Raw genomic sequence first — 19809 nt, 5'->3', positions numbered from 1 at the left:
GTGTAGCCAAAACCAACCAAACAAACAAATAAATCTTAGTGTGAAAGCTGTAGTGTGGTCCAGTGAGTCACACAGTGCACCCTTTAGTGCACACATATTTATGTGTGACGTTTCACTACGGCAGGTGGGGAAGCTGGACTTGGAGGCATGAGAATGGAAGAGCTGGCCCTGTCCCTCGTCAGCTGCAGCAATATGTAGAGCCAGGCACCTCAGCTCACCTGGGCAAAACAGTAGATCTGGTGCTAGTGGTGTGAGTGTGGTTATGCCAGACCAGAGGGCCTGAGAGCAGGAGAATTGGCCCTGTTTCTTGCTGCCTACTGCACTGGGTGATCTAGCTGTGGCAGTGCTGGAGGGTTTGCCCTGGTGGTGATGATGAGGGAAAGCTGGTGGGCTAACCAAGTCAGCTACTACCTAGGCCCAGAAGCAGAGCAATAAATTAGCACACTCCAATATCCACCTCATCCATGAACTGCTAGAGTAAGAAATGTGCTTGAATGTTGTTTGCTCTACTACATTAGTCATTTGTGAAAAACATCTTGTAATCTAGGTGCTGGTTTCTTCGTTGCAAAATAATGACAACATAAACTTCTGGAAATGTGGACATGTTTTCACCAAATGCAAAGCCGCACAGAAATGTCACTAAGCTGAGCAGACAGAGGAATAACAAGGAAGAGTGAAGGAATGCCAGCTGAAGCCTGGGAGTCAGAAGGTAGAGAAGCCACCTCTTAGGACAGCTCTCTGCAGTAGGCACAAGAACAGATGCAGTGAAATGCGGAGATGTAGAAACACACTTCATGTTTGAACTCTTTCCTTGACATCGAGTCTAGATGTATTAGGCTTGAAGCCAGTTCATTAGTTTTGTTTTTCTAGTAAGTTTAAGATGATTGAGGCAGCCTAATGGACACAGTGAAAATTAAAAATCCATAAAGGTTCATCAAATTCTCTCCATGTCTCCTAATGTATTATAGATGATTTATGAATAGCTTCTAAATAAAAATTGAAAAGTTTTGGTTTGTCAAGATGGCTCAGTGGGTAAAAGTACTTGCTACCAGGCTGATGATTTGAATTCAGTTCCCAGGACCCATGTGGTGGAGAGAAAACAGACCTCTGTGGGTTTGCCTCTAATGTTCATATGCATGGTGTAGTGAGAATGCTCTCTCTCTCTCTTTGACACACACACATACACATACACAAACACACACACACATACACACACACACACACACACACACACACACACACACACACACACATAGATAAATAAGAATGTAAAAATGGAGACATATTTTTAACATTCTAGTTTGGTAACAAGAATGAGAAAATCCATAGGGAAGGACAAGTATTAATCATAATAATTATTTTAAATCATTAAACTTTGAACAGATATGTATACACTTAAAGAAACACCAATGTTTCAAGAACATGTGGAAACAGGCAGTAGGGTGTGTATGTTACAATTTCAATGTACAAAAATGCCTCTATCTTAAGAATAATAGGCTGAAGAAATGGTTACATTTTACTTTTTATTTTTCACACATTTTTACAGAAATGCCACACATCATAATGATCCCACCATCATGAGATTCCTTCCATGAACTTCTACAACTAAGGGAATGGTTTAAAAACACAAGAATGTCAATAAAAAGATATCAAGTTTATTATATCTTGTTAATTCTGGGTACATACATGATTTATCAGTTGTGGGAACCCATTGATATTCTGTGTTATGAGCCCATTTCCCATATATACTCTAGGGCTAGAGGGTTTATCTGCATTGAATTAAGATCCTTGGGCCAGCTTGAAATCAAGAGGAATATCTTCCTTAATGGATAACTTCTTGCTACAGAAACATCTTTAGCAAACCAAGTAAGTATTTTGAGTTGTAATTATTCTAGACATGACTATAGTTTTTTTCCTTATCTGTAGATTAAAAAATAAAGGGCCAGACAATGGCACCCACCCATGTATCACATCTGGGCTGTGGTTGCTTCAGGAATGCATGCAATGAAGTGATTCTTCTCAGTCTGACTCACTAGCAAGGATCTGTTACTAAAATTTCTTAAACAGCATTATTTTTGGCGACTAAGGGCCTGGAGATCAGTTCCTGGAACATCCAATGGTAAATTACAATGTTGTTCCATTTCATCTCTCTGTATTTTAAAAATTCTTTTATGTCTTTGTGATGTCCCATGTAGGGTCATTGTTTCATTTCCAATCCTGCTGATGCTGGTACTGAGAATGTGGGTTGATTGTGGGAAGAAAATCCAGGGGAAGTACTAAGTCTGAACCAAGCTTTATGGTCCTTGGATGTTTTCCTTTAAATCTCTTGAGCTTCCATGAGTGCCATGGACAGGACATTCTACTGAGCAGGGTGCTTTGCAAATGGTCAGAGACATACAGAGCAGGTCTAGATTTAGCTTGAAGAGAAGAGCTAGGCCCATCCATGATATTCTAGGCTAGTCAAACCCCAGTAATCCTAGATATGAAAGAGAATACATTATCTCTAATTTAAGCTATTGAGTTTGCAGATGGTTGTTATATAGCTCAATATGCTCACAGCTGACTAATGTAAGCAAGAACAGTATATTTAAAAATTTAAGATAGACAGGGCTAGTGAAATAGACATTACTGGAAGAAAAATATACACACCTTGGCTACAGGCATATTAAAAATACTGATGAATATGGGATCTGTGAGTTGCATATTCATGTATGTATTAAAACCCTCTTCATTGCTCCAAAACATGGAAATGACTATTATTCCTGACTTTCTACCCTGGTTAGTTTAGCAAATAACAAAAGTAGAATGTAAAACACAAAGGCATGCTTTATTAATTGAAGATGAATATGTTAAAGTAAGATATAACAGAAGACTTTATTTACTACACTGTAGGAATTTGAGATAATACAGAATGTATGTGGACTAAAATATACTGAATATATTCATCTTGCTTCATTAAAATAGTTACACAAAGGCAAGTACAGAGTTTATATTCTGCAGTGTGGATTCAATTGATTGTCTACATTTTGCATGCTTTAAAATTCTAACTTAATGGGATCCCTCAGGACATTGTTTAAGATTAGTAGTTGAATGAACTCCCTTTGGAAGACTACTGTCTTAATTTATACAGCCTGAATGTACTGGGCAAACAGAACTGCTTCTAGAAGAATGCTTTCATGATTGTTGTTTAGAAGTATGACATTACCATAGCCTACAATTTTGTGCCACTTACATGGGACAGATTTTACCCATCCAATTTTTCTAATGTCTGTTTCCAAAACATGTGGTCCCAAACACATGATAAGAAAGGAAAAAGCTGACCCTAAAACAGAAAAAAATAAGTGTCACAATATTTTATCTTAGTTCCTATGACTTCTATGTTAAGCCAAATTTTTAGCACATAGGTCTGAACCTAGCAAATACTTACATTTAGGTATATATACAAAAACACACTGGAATGTGCAGTCTACTTTTAGTGCTATTGAAATTTTCTGGATTCCATATAGGTAATGACTATATAAAGTGTAAAAATGTCCAGTTTATTTTCTTGAAGGCTTGTTGGTATATATTTCAGATAGTCACGAAGTGAAAAATATGGGACAACTTTCGCCCAAAGAAATAGAACATATATATATATATCTTGAATTAGCAACCACAGCCAAAATCTGCGGGAACTAACATAATAAAATGGTTAGTCATTTCGGGTGTGTGTGGGCTCCCTAGGGTGGAATGCCCCACTTTTTAAAGCTCTGTATATAATTAAAATTCTGATGCAGATATGATCTCAAGTATCTTCTGGAAAAAGGCATAATTAAGTAACCCAGTGCTCTCGTAACTAAGAGCTGCAAGATAAGCAAGAGCTCTGCCATCCCATCAGTGTCCCAGCCTGTGTCTGCACTCTGAGCTTTGTGGCTCCTGCTCACTGAGGCTCCCTGTCTCTCTTGATCTCAGAGTTTCAGCATGTTTTTTGCATTTAAAGCTTTTTTCCCAGTTCATTCGTTTACCAAAGACAGATCTACAGAACCATCTTCCAACACTCCTACTGGAAAGTATGGAAAAAGTGTTGATTTTGAGTACCCGGTGTGGGGGGGTAGCATTGGTGATTCTATCGAGAGACCTTAATCTAGTGTATAAAAGCATGGTATTGATCCATTCTGATAAACTGCAGCATTTCCCTACCTGTTTAGGTCTTTCTTTATCACATAAAGACAATGTTGTGTTATGAAACACGATGTGGAGCTGTAAAGTTTAAGTAAACATGCTGTGGAGATACAGGGCTCAGTGCTTCAGAGAGCAAACATTTATTTTAGTCACAAACTTCCACATGGCCTTTTACAGGCTGGCAGAAAGACTACTGCATTCTATATGCACCACTGGGCTTCTTTTAGTAGCAATTATTAACTTCCTTGCATGTATAAAAGTCAAGTTCTCTCTAACATTAGACATATTTTAATGTATGAAACCAGCACAGTTAAGAAAATGGTATAAAACTTGGAACAAAATGACTAATGTTGGTCAAAAACATTTCTTCAAAGCACTCTTGATTTTTACAAGCTCCTATAAACTTCAGCATGTGTGTCATATGTATAATGCGTTTTGAGTTACATTAATCAGACTCCCATGGTAAGAGACCACCTGATCAAGGACAGGGCCCTTTGTAACCCCATAAGGTCTCTTAAAATATGCAATTTGCCACTTAGTGTGAAAAATAAAGTTTTCCCCTCTTTCAGTAAAGGAAGAGGATCAAATAGGTCATTAATAACCTTGAACATATACTTCAAGAACATAGTTGAAAATTTTATGATACAAAGAAAACTAAAGATTTGAATCCACCAGTTATCATGCTTTTGCTGACACTGCAAATGTATCACAAATGGTCAGAGAATATGAATTTTCTGCAAAGAACCTCAGTGGGTTGACATTCAAATTGCATGCAAATAACGGCTGCTGAAGTCAGTGTCTCTAATGTTTGCTAATATTGTCAAAACAATGAGGCAGACATTGAGACCTCTGTCAAAAATGTGCATACAAATTACCCATTTGCACACATAAGTGTCGGATCTGTTCAGTCTCCATAGAAGACCTTATTTTAAGATGCTGTATGCAGAATACTTCCATACCCAGTTACTCTGTCAGCTTAACACAGTGTCACAAGTGATTGAAGCTATGACACAAACCTCTGAATCAGTACTTCATGGGTTTCCTGACTATCAGCAACATACAGACATTATCATTCTTTAAAATAAAGAGAAAGCTACACTCAAGGCCTCTTCCCTTACTGAGGAGCCACTGGCCATTGCTAGCTGCTTGCAGAGGAAGAGTCATTCCTTTTTGAATGTGTGGTGACCAGTATTTTTTTCCATGCTGTAGTGGATGCCTGTGCAGATATGGGCAGCACTAATTAGTGGGTTAGCAAAGGTTAAAAGACTGCCTGATGCCTTTGATTGTGGACGAGAATTACTAAATAAATATGAAAAATTCTCCAACCTGCTGTTAGGGCACTTTTGACTCTGAAGAGCCAATGCAGAGCAGAAGTGGAGAACACTAGCATGGAATGTGCACATATATCAGTGCAGGGAACACAGCTCGACACACTCATGAAACCCGACCTAAGCTGTGCACATCAGGGCACAGAACACAGCTTCACACCTGCATGAAACCTGATCTAAGCTATGTGCATGGAACACAGCTTCACACCCGCATGAAACCTGACCTAAGAATGGGTATTTTGATTGATGATGTGAGGTAAAAATCCATTTCTTTTCCACATGAATTATTTGAGGCTCTGGAATAAAGTATTTTAGGAAAATTCAACACAATGGATAAAATATGTGACTCTACCTGCTATGCCAAATTCAGTCATGGCACTTGTCCTCTCAAAATTAGTATTCATCCTGGGCAAGTGGCCCAGGCCATCTTTTGGCAGGACCAAGATCAGAATAATAGCTAAAAGCTTCCTCTTGGGAAGCTCCCAAGGACAGAGAAACCAAGACACAAAGGTGGTAGACAAGGGGAAAAAATCAGCTTTACAGGGGTGCACAAGGACTTGAGGTGATGTACTAAGCAGAAAGCAGTGACTGCACCCAAAGCACAAACATCACAAAGTCACTGCATGTCCACTCCCTGGTATCGCCTTTCTCATGAACAGATCAACATCCAGCCACCAAGGAACAGAAGTGAAGTCTTGCATGTCTGTTTGCTGAGGGCCCATGGAGTCTGTCCAAAGGCTCTTAGCAGATCTGGGGAGGCTAAGGCCGGAGGGCTCAACTCCTCAGCCCCTCCTCCTCGACCCTGTTCTGCCACAGCAGCTTCTTCACCCCCTCTGGGCAGTGGCTGTTGTACTATCTGAAGGCTATCTGCTGAATATTCCACAGAGTCCATACACAAACCATTTGGAAAAGAGATTGCCACCATCATTGCTTTACATAACAAAACAGCAAGTCTTGGAGAAATACTGCTGTGTTCATGGATCTGCCAGTGAATAGGGAGGAACCTGAGAACTTATTGTTAACTTTTCTGATCAAAGGTTTTCCATATCATTGGTTTGTATCTCTGCTCAACGTCAGGGTTTGTGCCAAGACTCACAGAGGGCGGTTCTTCACAACTACAATCAGTGAGAACATTATTACTTAAAGCAACACAGTAACATGCCTTTGTATGTTTTTTTAAATGTTTGTGTTTTATAGAGTACTTTTGGATACAACAACTATTAGGGATTTCATAGTAAACTGTGATTAACTTAGAGCCTGTTATATTAAAAGTATGAAATATTTCTTCCTTTGAGGTATCTTTTGTCTAGTATGTTCCTACTTATTTTACACTTAAAAAGTTAAAAAATAATAATTTTCCCTGTAATTCTAACAAGGGAGGTAGAGGCTGGCCACTAATTCTGAAGACATTTGCTCCATATCCATTGCTACAAATTCAAGTTAAAATTCTTTTTCGATTTTATCATTATCTTTGTTTTTGGCTGGCTTGCTGCAAGTCCAAGGGCTGGTGACCTTATTTTGAATATTGTATGTAGAGAGGCCTCAGAACCTAATTTTTGTATCAGATATCTCAACTGTAATAGGGCTTAACTTTTTGATGTCATTCTAATGTCAGTATATTTCACATAGTTCATAAGTAGTAATTTGTGGTTACCCTTAGAACATTGGGTCCAGTATCTCCTAGCCACAGGCCCGCTGCAGCTCAACATTTTAGATAAACAAACTGAAGTTGGTACAAAAAATAAAACTTGGTCTTTATTTAAAGTTAACAGTGTTTCCATTTTTTTTCCTAATGCAGAAAAATAAAGAACTCAGGAACAGCTTTGTTAGGCTTGCCGAGATATTTTATTTCACTTCATTGATAGTTTCTAATGAAAAAAAGAAAATCAACATTCTTATTTGCTTTGTCCTCACTATCATACACCTGGTTCCTGGTTTTGGAGCCAGGGTACACAGTCACTTTGCTTAGGTCCCATACTCCAAAGGGACACTCTGAGAGAGAGCATGGGGATGTATCCATACACTGAGTACACGAGAGAGCACATGTTAGGAGGTAAGGCAAGCAGAACATTTGTGGCTGTATGGAAATAATAATGGAAAATGGATGGTTGAGGAAGCTCTAAGCCCCATCCCTCAGGACAGACACAGCCCACTGAGGCATGAATGCTCTCCAACCATTTCAAAAATAAGAAACTCCATAGGCCTGCCATCATGCCAGTGCTCTGAGAACTCTGCCGTGTCCAGGCTGCTAAATTCAATTTCCTGGGGAAAACAGATAAGAAGTGAGCTGATTTATCTTTTACTTTGAAATCTTAGAAAAAAATGAAGCTTTTATTTATCAGGCTTTGTTTCTCATTTTCATGGTTGGAATATAAGGAAATTCTACAGACAGATGGGCTTCAGCCATACTAATTACCACAGCAGTCTGTTAGCTCAGGTGCTGCTGAGAGTGGGACAGCCTCATAATCAACAACAAGGGAATTCTGTCTTCTATGAGACAGCTACAGAAGCAGCCCTTCTCGTGCATGTAATTTGTGAAATATCCAAATGGCCATGTCTGGGGTGACAAACAGCCTTTTCTCATTTACTTGGGATCTTTCAATATACATAGCTAATCTACAAAGGCCTGGCATGTCACCACAAATGAAGGGGCTTGTGGAGCAATAACTGCTGAAGTGTTCTGACCAGTTGCTGGTTGGGCAGACTTCATGCTATCACTATTATTCTTCTGATAGATTAGGAGTCTTATGTTTCAGAGGTGAAGGCCAGTGAGTAACTCAAAAGCTGGTCACTTTTAGTCAGTTCTCTTTGGTGATATTGTTAAATATGTCACACCACTAGAATTCTCTCCAAAATTTAAGAATGACCTTCAGCGATTGTATATATTAATGTGTAAAGTATCTGTAATGACTTTGCTGGGAAAAAGTCCCCAATGAAGCCTCTACCTATTTTCTAATAAAATACCTCTGCTGGCTAGAGAAGTCCAAATGTAAGGATGGATGGCAACACAAAGGCAAAGACTGAAGGAATCTTCAGTGATGTTCATCAGATGAGCTGGGACAATGACCCATTCAGGGTTAGACTCAGCCTTTGTTTATGAGATGACAACTTTAGCCACCAGACAGAAGTACTGGCATTCATTGTGCTCGTGCCAGTGATATTAGTGTGGGGTGATGGGCTGCTTTTTGAGAAAGACAGAGAGACTGTCCTTCCCATATGCCAATCCTGCCACCCTAGTGCATGGAGGTGATTATATCAAGCACAGGAAAACATGGGCAGAACCAGAATTTACATGGAGCAAACCAAAACAAAAGGTCAAGAAATGTGTGTGATACATCTAGGCTTGAATTCTCACTAAAGTGAACCCAACTGGGTGCAATGGAAATGCAGGTGTGTCTGAGCCTTTCAGTGACAGTTCTAGGGAGGTTTCTGGACAGTTCTGATAATTTCCCTCACCCCAACAAACAAACACATTTACCTCCTTCAAGTAGCTAGCACATCTTACATGTCTATCATTAGTTTCTATTCCATAACACAACTCAGCCTGCATGGATTTTATCTCCATTAATAGACAACTTGTTCAGAGGAGGGCATTGGCCCCATTCTTCCAGCTGCCCTCACATCCCCGGCTCACTTTATGCTCATGGAAAGTAGTTATCAAATACTCACCATGAGAAATAATAATGTATGTCTAAGACCATCTCTAAGTGGTAGGAAACAGAAAATTTTCCAAATTTGAAACCTCCATCACTTATTCTGTCCATACACTTCTGGCCACTTTATATAACTAAGTCAGGAGGCTTTCAATGAATGGTGTTGCTGTCCACTTATTTGCTAGAAGAGTTAAGTGGGGAAATAGTAAGAGGAAGCCCCACACAATAAATAATTATAATTGCCAACAAAGAAAAAAAGCTTCATATCTTCTCATGGTTCTGACATCAGTGGGAAATGGACATGGAGGTAGGTGAAAGGTTTTACTAATATTTTTGTCGTGTACTGTTCTCCTTTGTGTAGGTCTGTTTTGTTATTTAGGCCTATCTTTTTCACATGTATCATGAACAAAAGACATGTCAAGAATTTTGCAGAAGTCAGGGTTGAGCAAGGCAAGGAATCTGACACAGCAGAATTAAATGGCGGAAATAACCCGGAAATAGTTTCAGTGTAACAAAGCTAAATTTTCAAAAGCAAAAGGTTAATGAAGATGCAAGAAGTGCTCTGACTTTCAGACCTCTTTGTCCTCTGACACCTTCTCTAAGCTTCTGGAAGCTGTTGCCCCTGGGGATGAATGCACGTGCTCAGAAGTAAATGTTTATAGAGGCAGGCACCCGAACAGTACCTGGAAGGCTTTATTTTATTGACTGATTATTAATGCCTCAAGGGATTATTAGTGTTTTCCTTCTCATGAGAGCAAGTAGGCACATAAATGCAGTGTTGGGAGCACGCAGGCACTTCATTAATGTTAGAAACACAAGTGTGGGTTTATGCATGTCAGATCTTCTGATCAGGCACCATAGGAATTCTTAAACTTCAGCAACTATGGTTTGCAAACAAGGAGATTATAGGACAGTGAGATAAACTAAACCCAAAACAGACTGGATACATTTCTTAATTGAAGAAGCACTCAGTGTACTTGAGGCCTCCTTACTAGCCCTACTGTTTTTGTATCAGGTAATTTCTATACATGGTTACTAGGACCACGAGAACATTCTCCTCAGGGACACTGGGATTGTCAAAGAGAAATACCAATCCACCAATCAAATATCCTTCTTATTGTGTTTCAAACTTGCACTAAATTTATGTAAACTGTAAATGTTTATTTCAGAAATTATAAATAATGTCCTGTCTTAATAACACGACAAGAGATCCACAGACCAGAGAACTTCTATACTACATTTAAGACATTACAAGAAACCATGGGGCAGAGGAAACACAAACGTTATTAACACACACACACACACACACACACACACACACACAGAGAGAGAGAGAGAGAGAGAGAGAGAGAGAGAGAGACAGAGACAGAGACAGAGACAGAGGGAAGAGAGAGAGATGTGGAGGGATTGAAAATGGTTTATCAAATACAGCAATCAAGGTGACCATGGAAATATTCCTTGCAGGAGAGTAACGAAATCTTTCAATTGCTATTTCTATGTATTTGCAGACATGTCCTGTCACTTGTGTTCATTTCAGGCTCCGCCCTTCCCGGCATGTATACACAAGCACATACTTTCTATCATAGTCTAACCAACTTACACTGGGTGAACAGCAGCTCGGAGGTGACTGCCTTTAAGTCTGATGGGAATTCTAATGTTTTTCTTCAATTACATATCTGCTTATGAATTTCATCAGTCTTGTGGGGTTAAGTTTCAATGACAGGCAAGACTAACCCTTTTCTCTTCTTAGTGTATCTGGAAAATAGACATTTCATTATGTATATGCTACTGGTTCAGGGCCATTCTCACATATCTTCTTGTATTAACCTAAAGCAACTGAAGGAACAGTGGAACATTGGAACTTCTCGAGCGGTGATTTAACTTCTTATTATGTCTTGATTACACTTAAGGTAATGCTAGGTACTGGTTTTTGGTGTGTGTGGTGTGTGTATGTGTGTGTGTGTGTGTGTGGTGATATCCATGTGCATATATATATATATATATATATATATATATATATATATATGTGTGTGTGTGTGTGTGTGTGTGTGTGTGTGTGTGTGTGTGTTTGTAAATGTATGTGGGTGTGATATCCAAGCATATGTGATACACCTGTGTGTGTTTGTGAATATGAATGTGTGTGTGTGTGTGGTAATCCATAGACCACTTCTAGTGTCAATCCTTGCCTGACACTGTCTTTGAGATGGGGGTCTGTTTGCCTTTGAATGAATACCAGGCTACATATCCATAAGCCTCCAGGAATCTCTTGTTTCTGCCTTCCAACTTAAGGATGATTATGGACAACTGCTAGGACCCAGGGCCTTAAAACTGAACACCCTCTCTTTCTTTTGGAATAACTAGGGAAGAAACTCTGGGCCTTCTGGAGATAGGCAACTCACCTGCTGCTAAACTAAACAACACCTTGAGCCCTCAGCCATATTTTAAAGGAAGGACTCTAAGTACTCAATAGGCTTTTATTCTTATTTATGTGAAATGTAACATTTAGTCAGACATTCTATTATTTTCACAAAATAAATCCCACATTTATTTTGCTTTGTAAAGCAGCATATAATACCTTAAACACCAAATGATTGTGGGACCATCAGTTATCTGAGTTTTCATTGTTATTACTGAATTAATGCAGCGATTCTGAATCTGGGTGTCCAGATCCCTTTGGGGGTTGAATGACCCTTTCAGGGGGACTGCATATCAGATATCCTGGCTATCAGATCTTTGCATCATAACAGTACCAAAATTACAGTTGCAAAGTGGCAACAAAAGTTATTGTATGGTTGGAGGTCACCACAACATGAGGAATTGTAGTAATTAGGGAGGGTGAGACCCGCTGCATTAACGTTTTAAAAAGAAGTGATTTATAGAATCTGTTACCATGGCTTATTACCAGACTATGAAATCAGGGTTCTCCCCTCCATTCTCTAAGTATTGGGACTATACAATGAGAACTAAAGTTCTGAGTGACAACCAAAGACTTTGTAGGAGTCTCACTTATCAAAGAAAGATTCAATTATGTCCTATACTACATTTGCCAGGAAATAAATTTCAGGGAATATTTAAAGTATTTCTGGAGAAAAAGTTGCAATAACCTCCAGTTAGCTACGTGTGTACACCTGATTAGTTCCCAATCCTCATCAGTCCTCAGCGCCTGTGCAGTGGGGATTTATGGCACATTTGATGTTTGGGAGTGTCTATAATTGCCATGTTTACCACATAATCAGATGATGCTTTTAATTAAAAATTTGAGTTAAGAAAATTATACATCTGGTATTTGAATCACCAATACTGCTGAGTAAATTCAGTGAATTAAGGAATATACAAACCAGGAATACCAAATAGCCTGGGGAGACCGTGTTTTGCTTTGGAGATTCCAGCTGTTTTGTGAAAAAGGTTTAAAAGTAGGGTGGCTGGTTGAGCCAGATGATTCCTGCCCAGCCTGCCTTGCTGTGAGTTAGAAGTGATGAGAATTAACTGGCTAGACCTTGAGGCTCTTTGCTTCCTCGTGGGTCGAAGGTAAAACAGTAGAACCTACGTCAATGAAAAATGGCACAAAACCTAAATAATTACATCAAAGTAACAAAAAATCTCCCATAAAACTGAATTCTGCTCAGTATCCAGGCAATGATAACACTTAAAAATATATTAGTTTCTTTGAATGCAAACCTTCTATTTTTGCTTTACTAAAACCAAAAGAAAAGAAAAAAAGCAATAACACAAAGACACCTTTTGTCCTACAAAAATAATTTAATCTGCATACACACACACACACACAAATTGAACAACACAAGTAGCATTAGCATAATTTAATAGAGTTTTAAGAACTAAATCCAATGGTATGTAGGGAATCATTGAATCCCTGTCAAACCAGCTTTCCCAGTGTTTTCTGGAGAAGAATAGCTTGCACAAGATGTCCAATTTCACAGATGTTCTCAAAATTGAGAAACCATTAATGACTTTGGGAAAACATCAGAATATAGAGAAAATGAAGAAATCAAATGACCTGGGGAAATAGCTCTGTGGTTAAATCACCTGCAACACAGCAGTGAAGCCAGGAGTTCAGATCTGGACACCCAAGAAATGTCAGACAGACTTGGGTTGCCACCACTGATCCCTGCACCTAGAGATGGAGCCAAGAGATTCTACTAGGGCAATCAGACTAACTGACTTGACAAACTTAAATCCTAGTGACAGACTCTGCCTTAATATGTAAGGAGGAGAGGGGCCAAGTAAAAGCTCCAGTTGCAAGCTCTGGCGACCATGTTTCTGTGCACACATATATAAACCCACATTTGCATACAACAACAATGAAACAGAAATTGAATGACTGGATAGGTATAAATGTTCATCCCCCAAAATGCTTTTTACATAATTAATATTCTTTCCAGAAATTTTTGTTATTTTTCTCCATATTAAAAAGCTTTGCTAACCAGGGCACTCTCCTCCCTTTCTGATTTGTTTGTCTGCCATCTGGTACCCACATGACCAGCCCCTCATCTTGCTAAAGCTGTCTCTTTCAGGTATCTTTTACTCCTCAGCACACCTCACCATCTTCCACATCTGTTCTCTTGATAAGTGATTACCTTCAGGCTGTGTGGAATTCTACTGTGGTTTCTTCCTCATGTGTGTATGCATGTATCATCTCTTAGACTGTGAGTTCCTATAAGAACATAGCATGCATTTCACATTATTTATGACTGCTTCCCTATAACCCAGTTAATGTTTCCCGTTATGCATTCAATCAACATTCCTAATATAAGAAAAAAAAGCATATGGCAATGTTGAGATAATTAGAGCAAGAAGTGATAGTCTTTCAACTGAAACACAAGAGAAACAGAAATAAAAAAAAATTCTTTAAGCTGATGCAATAGCCTCTGTATTGTGGAACACAGCTGAAAATTCCTAAATAGGGGTGAGGTTGTGCATGGCACAAGACTGTGACCACCTTTGGTTCATAAGTAGACACCTGGGAGGGAGGGTCCAGGGACCTGTGAACTCTTTACAGCACAGAACAGTTTCAGGGAAGAAAATTGAGTTCACAAGAGTTCTACCCAATCATCCTTGACTTCAGAGTCTCTACTTTGAGGTTGGTACTTGTTTGGGTGGTGGGGGCCGCTGTGTCTCAAGGTCAGAGAGAGGCATATTTATCTTCTGGATTGCCATGTACTTTACTATAGAATCAGTGTCAAACTGGGTTCCTCAGAGGAACCACACATTCCTGTTCTTCCTTTCTCCTTTGTCTCTGAATTTGTCTGAAATGACTAACCTTTTCTCACCCAGAAAAATATTCCTCCTTCTGCATTCAGGTTGTCACTTCTATAGCAGATACAGCCTCTGTATACTGTCAGAGGTGCTGAAGACATCCACCTCAGGTCACGATCTACTCATCTACCTTCAATGGCAAGCACCTATGTCTCCTACTAAGAATATATCATGGTTCTTGTCATGTCCAAGTCACAACCGCACTGTCTCAGAGATAAGAATAAGTATGTGAAATACAGGCCTATAGTTAACAGGCTGAATATTGGCATGGTTAAGAGAATTTAGATGTTCTGCGTGGCTAGTATTAAGTAGAATTTGAAGACCAGCCTTGGAAACCACTGGCCTTGAGTAACAATTTCTATGGAAACAGATGTTCTAAGTTCCAAGCAGTACATACCACATGGACTTGTTACCTTGAGGCTCAATGGGGCCATCGGCTGGCACTGGGGCTGGGAGGCAGCCTCCATTCTGGTCACTGCCTTTGCCTTTCTGAGAGTTGAATGAGTTTCATAACAAGGTGTAAGGGGCAGGCCAGACATCAACCCAAACCAGCACCAGTCAGCCAGTGATCCACCAGATGTTTTCTGCCAACGTGGCTTTCCTGAGTGTGTACCATGCTGATAACTGTGTACTGTGTGCGTAGGGACCTCACAGAGGCAACCTTTTCCCTCCAGGTCAGCCCTGACTTTGAGCTCTGCAACTTCAGAGTCCTCTGTGAGCTTGAGTCTGGTGTACCTGCTGAGGAGATTCAGTTCGTCTACATGGAACAACTCCTCACAGATGACCATTGTTCCCTGGGCACCTACGGCCTCAAAGATGGTGATATGGTTGTACTACTTCAGAAGGACAATGTGGGACTTCGGACTCCAGGAAGGACCCCAAACCAGCCTCGAGCAGATTTCACCGGGTCAGCCATACCTGGAACATCAAGTACCCGTCACCATCATCATCAGCGTCAGCAACGTATACCATCAACACAAGCGCACGGATTGGCCTCGGGAGAGAATATGGCCTATGCTCGGGATCTCAATAGCCCTGCTCTGATTCGCAGCATGCTGCTTTCCAACCCTCATGATCTGTCCCTGTTGAAGGAACGGAATCCCGCTTTGGCTGAAGCTCTGCTTAGTGGAAGCCTCGAGACATTTTCTCAGGTCCTGATGGAACAGCAGAGGGAAAGGGCATTGAGAGAGCAAGAGATGGTTCGTCTTTATTCTGCAGACCCATTTGATCAGGAAGCTCAGGCTAGAATAGAAGAAGAAATCAGACAACAGAATATTGAAGAAAATATGAACATAGCTATGGAAGAGGCTCCAGAGAGTTTTGGACAAGTGGCTATGCTCTATATTAACTGCAAAGTGAACGGGCACCCTTTAAAGGCTTTCGTTGACTCGGGTGCTCAGATGACTATCATGAGCCAAGCATGTGCTGAGAGATGTAACATCATGAGACTGGTGGACCAGCGATGGGCCGGGGTTGCTAAGGGAGTGGGCACACAGAGGATTGTGGGCCGAGTTCATCTGGCTCAGATTCAGATTGAAGGTGATTTCTTACAGTGCTCTTTCTCCATACTGGAAGAGCAGCCGATGGATATCCTTCTAGGGCTTGATATGCTCAGGAGGCATCAGTGTTCCATCGACCTAAAGAAAAATGTGCTGGTCATTGGCACCACCGGCACACAAACACACTTCCTTCCTGAGGGAGAGTTGCCCTTGTGTGCCAGACTGGTGAGTGGAACTGTGCAAGAAGACTCTTCGGATAAGGAAGTACCAGGCAATATCATCAAACATCCAGTCAAGGGTCCAGGACGAAAACAGCATTGAATCAGGTTGTATATAAGCCACTGCCACGAGGGAGCAAGCCATAGGTCCCAGAAAAGTATAAGACATGAGCTCAATGGCAATGTCATCATTAAAAACATCTTAGCAACCAGCCTGGCCTTGTGACTGAGTTCACAAATGGGTGACTATGTAAGTCATCACTGACTCATGGCAGTGTGTGTATGTGGGTCCATTCCTTCACTCCAGATGACTGAACCTCATCCAGGGGAAGGGCTGGAGATCCAAGTTGGTTTCCCAACATCTATTAAAGGGAAAACAAGTATTTCCTGTCAGATTACAGGGAGGGCATGTCCAAACCAAGGGCTGTTTATTTTGCATAAGTTCCTAAAAAAAAAGCCATTCTTTCAGACTACAAATATACATGTAAACAAAAGGATTTTATATTAGCAAGAGCAATGGTTTTGTATTATCCCTGCCCTCGCCTCGTGTGTGTGTGTGTGTGTGTGTGTGTGTGTGTGTGTGTGTGTGTGTTTAAGTGCCCACAGAAGCCAGAAGGGGCCATCAGATCTTTTGGTCCTGAAGTTACAGTCATTTGTGAGTGTCCTGAAGTGGATGTTGGTATCTGAACTCTGGACCTGATCTACCATTGGTTACCTCTGAGCCATGTTTCCAGTTCATAGTTTCTAACCAGCAGAGTTTATTTAAGCACAGCATTATCAACATTTTGAAGATGACTTCCTTCTATGTTGGAGTCCATGGAGGTGATGTGGCTCTGCTTTATTGGGGTGGGCAGAGCATATATTTTCTACTGCCAATCAATATATTGCTGTTGTATTCAAATAGAAGGTTAGCAGTTACCAACATAAATATACTCCAGGGATGTAATCACTGGCCCATCAGATTCCTGCCTTATAACTTGACCATCATTTTGAAATTCTACTGTGCCAAATCTTTATAACAAGAACCCCTTAACACAGAGAAACTAGTCAATACTATATTAATTCACATGTTTTCCTCTTCAAGCTCCTGTTGTATCTAGAAATACATAAGCATTCCAAGTAAAAAAATCAGTGTTTCACATTTAAGAATGTGTGAGTTTTGGCCCTTGTCTCACGCCATGAAGAGAAACAAGAAAATGAAGATACCAGCACGGCACTTACAGAACATCAAAGCCCCCGGAGAGGAATTAGAAAGAGCAAAGTGACATACTACAAACATATAGACTCCAATGCTGATGCATGAGCAGGGATTCAATGAAACAGACTCAGCACAGCGCAGCAGGATCTGCTCCACAGAACCGTAAAGATCATCGACTATATGCCAGGTACAACATTAGGTGTTGCATGTCTTCAGTCAAGAGACTGATTTTCAGTACAGGCATGGTACTGTGACCTTTAACTAGCTGGGATGGAAAATTGCCACTTTGTTAGAACTTGACAATAATGTGACTGAATCACTCATAGATAGGGTTATATTAACAGAACTGGAATACATGTCTATGTTAAGAACATTGCTGATATTTGCAAAGAAAATTAAATTCAACTAATCCACAAAGCACACCCTTCAAGAACTTTTAACGTGGTGGAGGAGAGAAGTGCTTCCTTTATGTTGCTAAAATATGTGTTTATAGTGGTCAATTAATCATTTTCCTGATATTCCTTCAGCCTCATCAACTCCTCAGCCCTGGGCAATGCACAACAATTAGAAGAAGCATTAGAAGTAGACTCTAAAAAGTATTCTTGCAGGCATGATGCGTACCTCCAAAAAGAAAGAACCTGTAATGGATGTTGATAAAGGTTTGGTGCTAGCAGTGCCCACACCAAGGTTAACAGGAAGATAGACTAATTCATTTAGACAGAAGAAACAATCTGGTTGAGATAATTTATCAACTATTTCTGGGATAGAGAAAGTTAATCATTTCAAAATTCTATGAAAAACATTGTTAAAGAAATATAAAGATAATTTAATGGAAGTATTCTAGAGTAGTTTAAATCAAATTCATTCAAGAGCTAAATCTTAAAAACCTGTAATCAACATAACTCAGACCTAGAATGAGTAGAAAGGGACATGGAAAAACAGAGGTATGAGACACTACAAACAGACACTGCATTTAAAATGACTTGAAATCTTAGATCAACCTAGAGAAACACCAATCAAATTACAACATTTTTCTCTACCATTTGATATGGATGGAGTGAACTGTTCAAAATAGTCCAGATTTGGAGTGTGAAGGGAAATTATTTATTTAAAGAGCAGACATTTCTGAAGTAGCATAAATAGTGATGACACCTGCATACTTACATTAAAGTGTCAGGAGGTTGTGGAGGGTTGGACAAAAAGACCAGGTGGGAATGAGCACAGTGGGAGACAAAGAAATGCATAGGATTGGCACAGAGAGAGATGCTCCTGCTGACAGAAGTGGGCATGCAGAATTAGACTGGCTGGGTGACTGGTTGAGGGAAGAAGAAAGTAGGGAGGGGCATGGTTCTGTGTCTGCTATGCAGAGTGCAGGGAGGGCCATGATTCAGTCTGCTATTCAGAGTACAAGGTGTGTGTGTGGGGCATGGTTCTGTGTCTGCTTTGCAGAGTGCGGTGGGACTATGATTCGTGGCCCGCTATGCAGAGTATAGGTTCTGGTCAGTAAGGAAAGTTGTTGTGACCCAAGTAGCCTGTTGCCATGGAAGCAGAGGGAAAGCAGGTCAGCTTATTTCCTTCTGTGTGCTAAGCAATGTGGAGAAAGTGCAGTTTCAGAGTAATACTCTCCTATTGGACCAGAAGCATAAAAGAGAGATCAGTTCCATAGCATTGAAGGTCAGTGCACAAATAAATTGATCGTCAATGGGATACCACAAATTTACCCAGTTTGCTATCTACTTTGAAAGACACTGTTTAATTTAAATTTAAAATTAGATGACATGCGATCATTTTTTTATAAGAATTTGAGAGAGCCAGTGGTACAGGCTCCTATCAGAAATAATCATATAAAGTTCAAGCAACAGATGGACAGTTAGGTGAAAGAGAAATGAAATAGTCTCTGTTCACACAATGCCAAATGCCATCACTTGGACTTCAGGACAGAAATTGACAGGAAATGATCCCATTGGTATTCCATAGCCATAGGAGTTTATGTCCCCATATGGCAAGGCTAGTGCTGTCAAAGTCTCGCCACATGACAACTCCCACAGCACCACTATGGAAATGTTCTCATCAGCACAAGAAACAAAAACGGCTTGCTTTCTAGCAAGTTTCCAATTTATATAAAATTCTGAGGATTAGACCACCGACAATAGGGATGAACTAATATCTGAGAGCAAGTTCTCACAATTGATTGCGGACCGGTGTCCTTTGGTGAAGACACTGTAGAGAATGGGCCAATGTAACAGATCAGAATAACTGCAGTGTATTCTTTCACGGTTGGCCACTGATTACAGTGTATATCTGAGGAAGATCTGCTATGGCTCTAACAGGCAAGGAGAAGTCACCATTGTTACTTGTCCTTCAAAATGCAAATGAAACCCTGTATGCATTTGGAGAGGACCATCCCCTGGCTGCATCGAAAACCTCACTAAGGAGCACCTGTGGGGATTCCTCTCATGGGCTCATTCTCTGAATATC

General features: G+C 40.2%; 2 protein-coding genes across 3 annotated transcripts in view; one reads left to right on the top strand and one right to left on the bottom strand.

The window, feature by feature from the left end:
• Positions 1 to 19809, bottom strand: part of Pdgfd (platelet derived growth factor D) — a 214441-nt gene that overhangs the window by 114383 nt on the left and 80249 nt on the right. The window lies entirely within an intron of this gene.
• Ddi1 (DNA damage inducible 1 homolog 1) lies at positions 15031 to 16236 on the top strand. The gene has a single exon (XM_027415192.2). It carries the CDS (start codon positions 15031 to 15033, stop codon positions 16234 to 16236), a length of 1206 nt encoding a protein of 401 aa, XP_027270993.1.

The sequence above is a fragment of the Cricetulus griseus genome, chromosome 4 (assembly GCF_003668045.3).
Source record: "Cricetulus griseus strain 17A/GY chromosome 4, alternate assembly CriGri-PICRH-1.0, whole genome shotgun sequence".
Lineage (NCBI taxonomy): Eukaryota > Metazoa > Chordata > Mammalia > Rodentia > Cricetidae > Cricetulus > Cricetulus griseus.
Note: the sequence above shows the minus strand (reverse complement) of the source record. Positions and strands in the feature narration are given on the sequence as shown.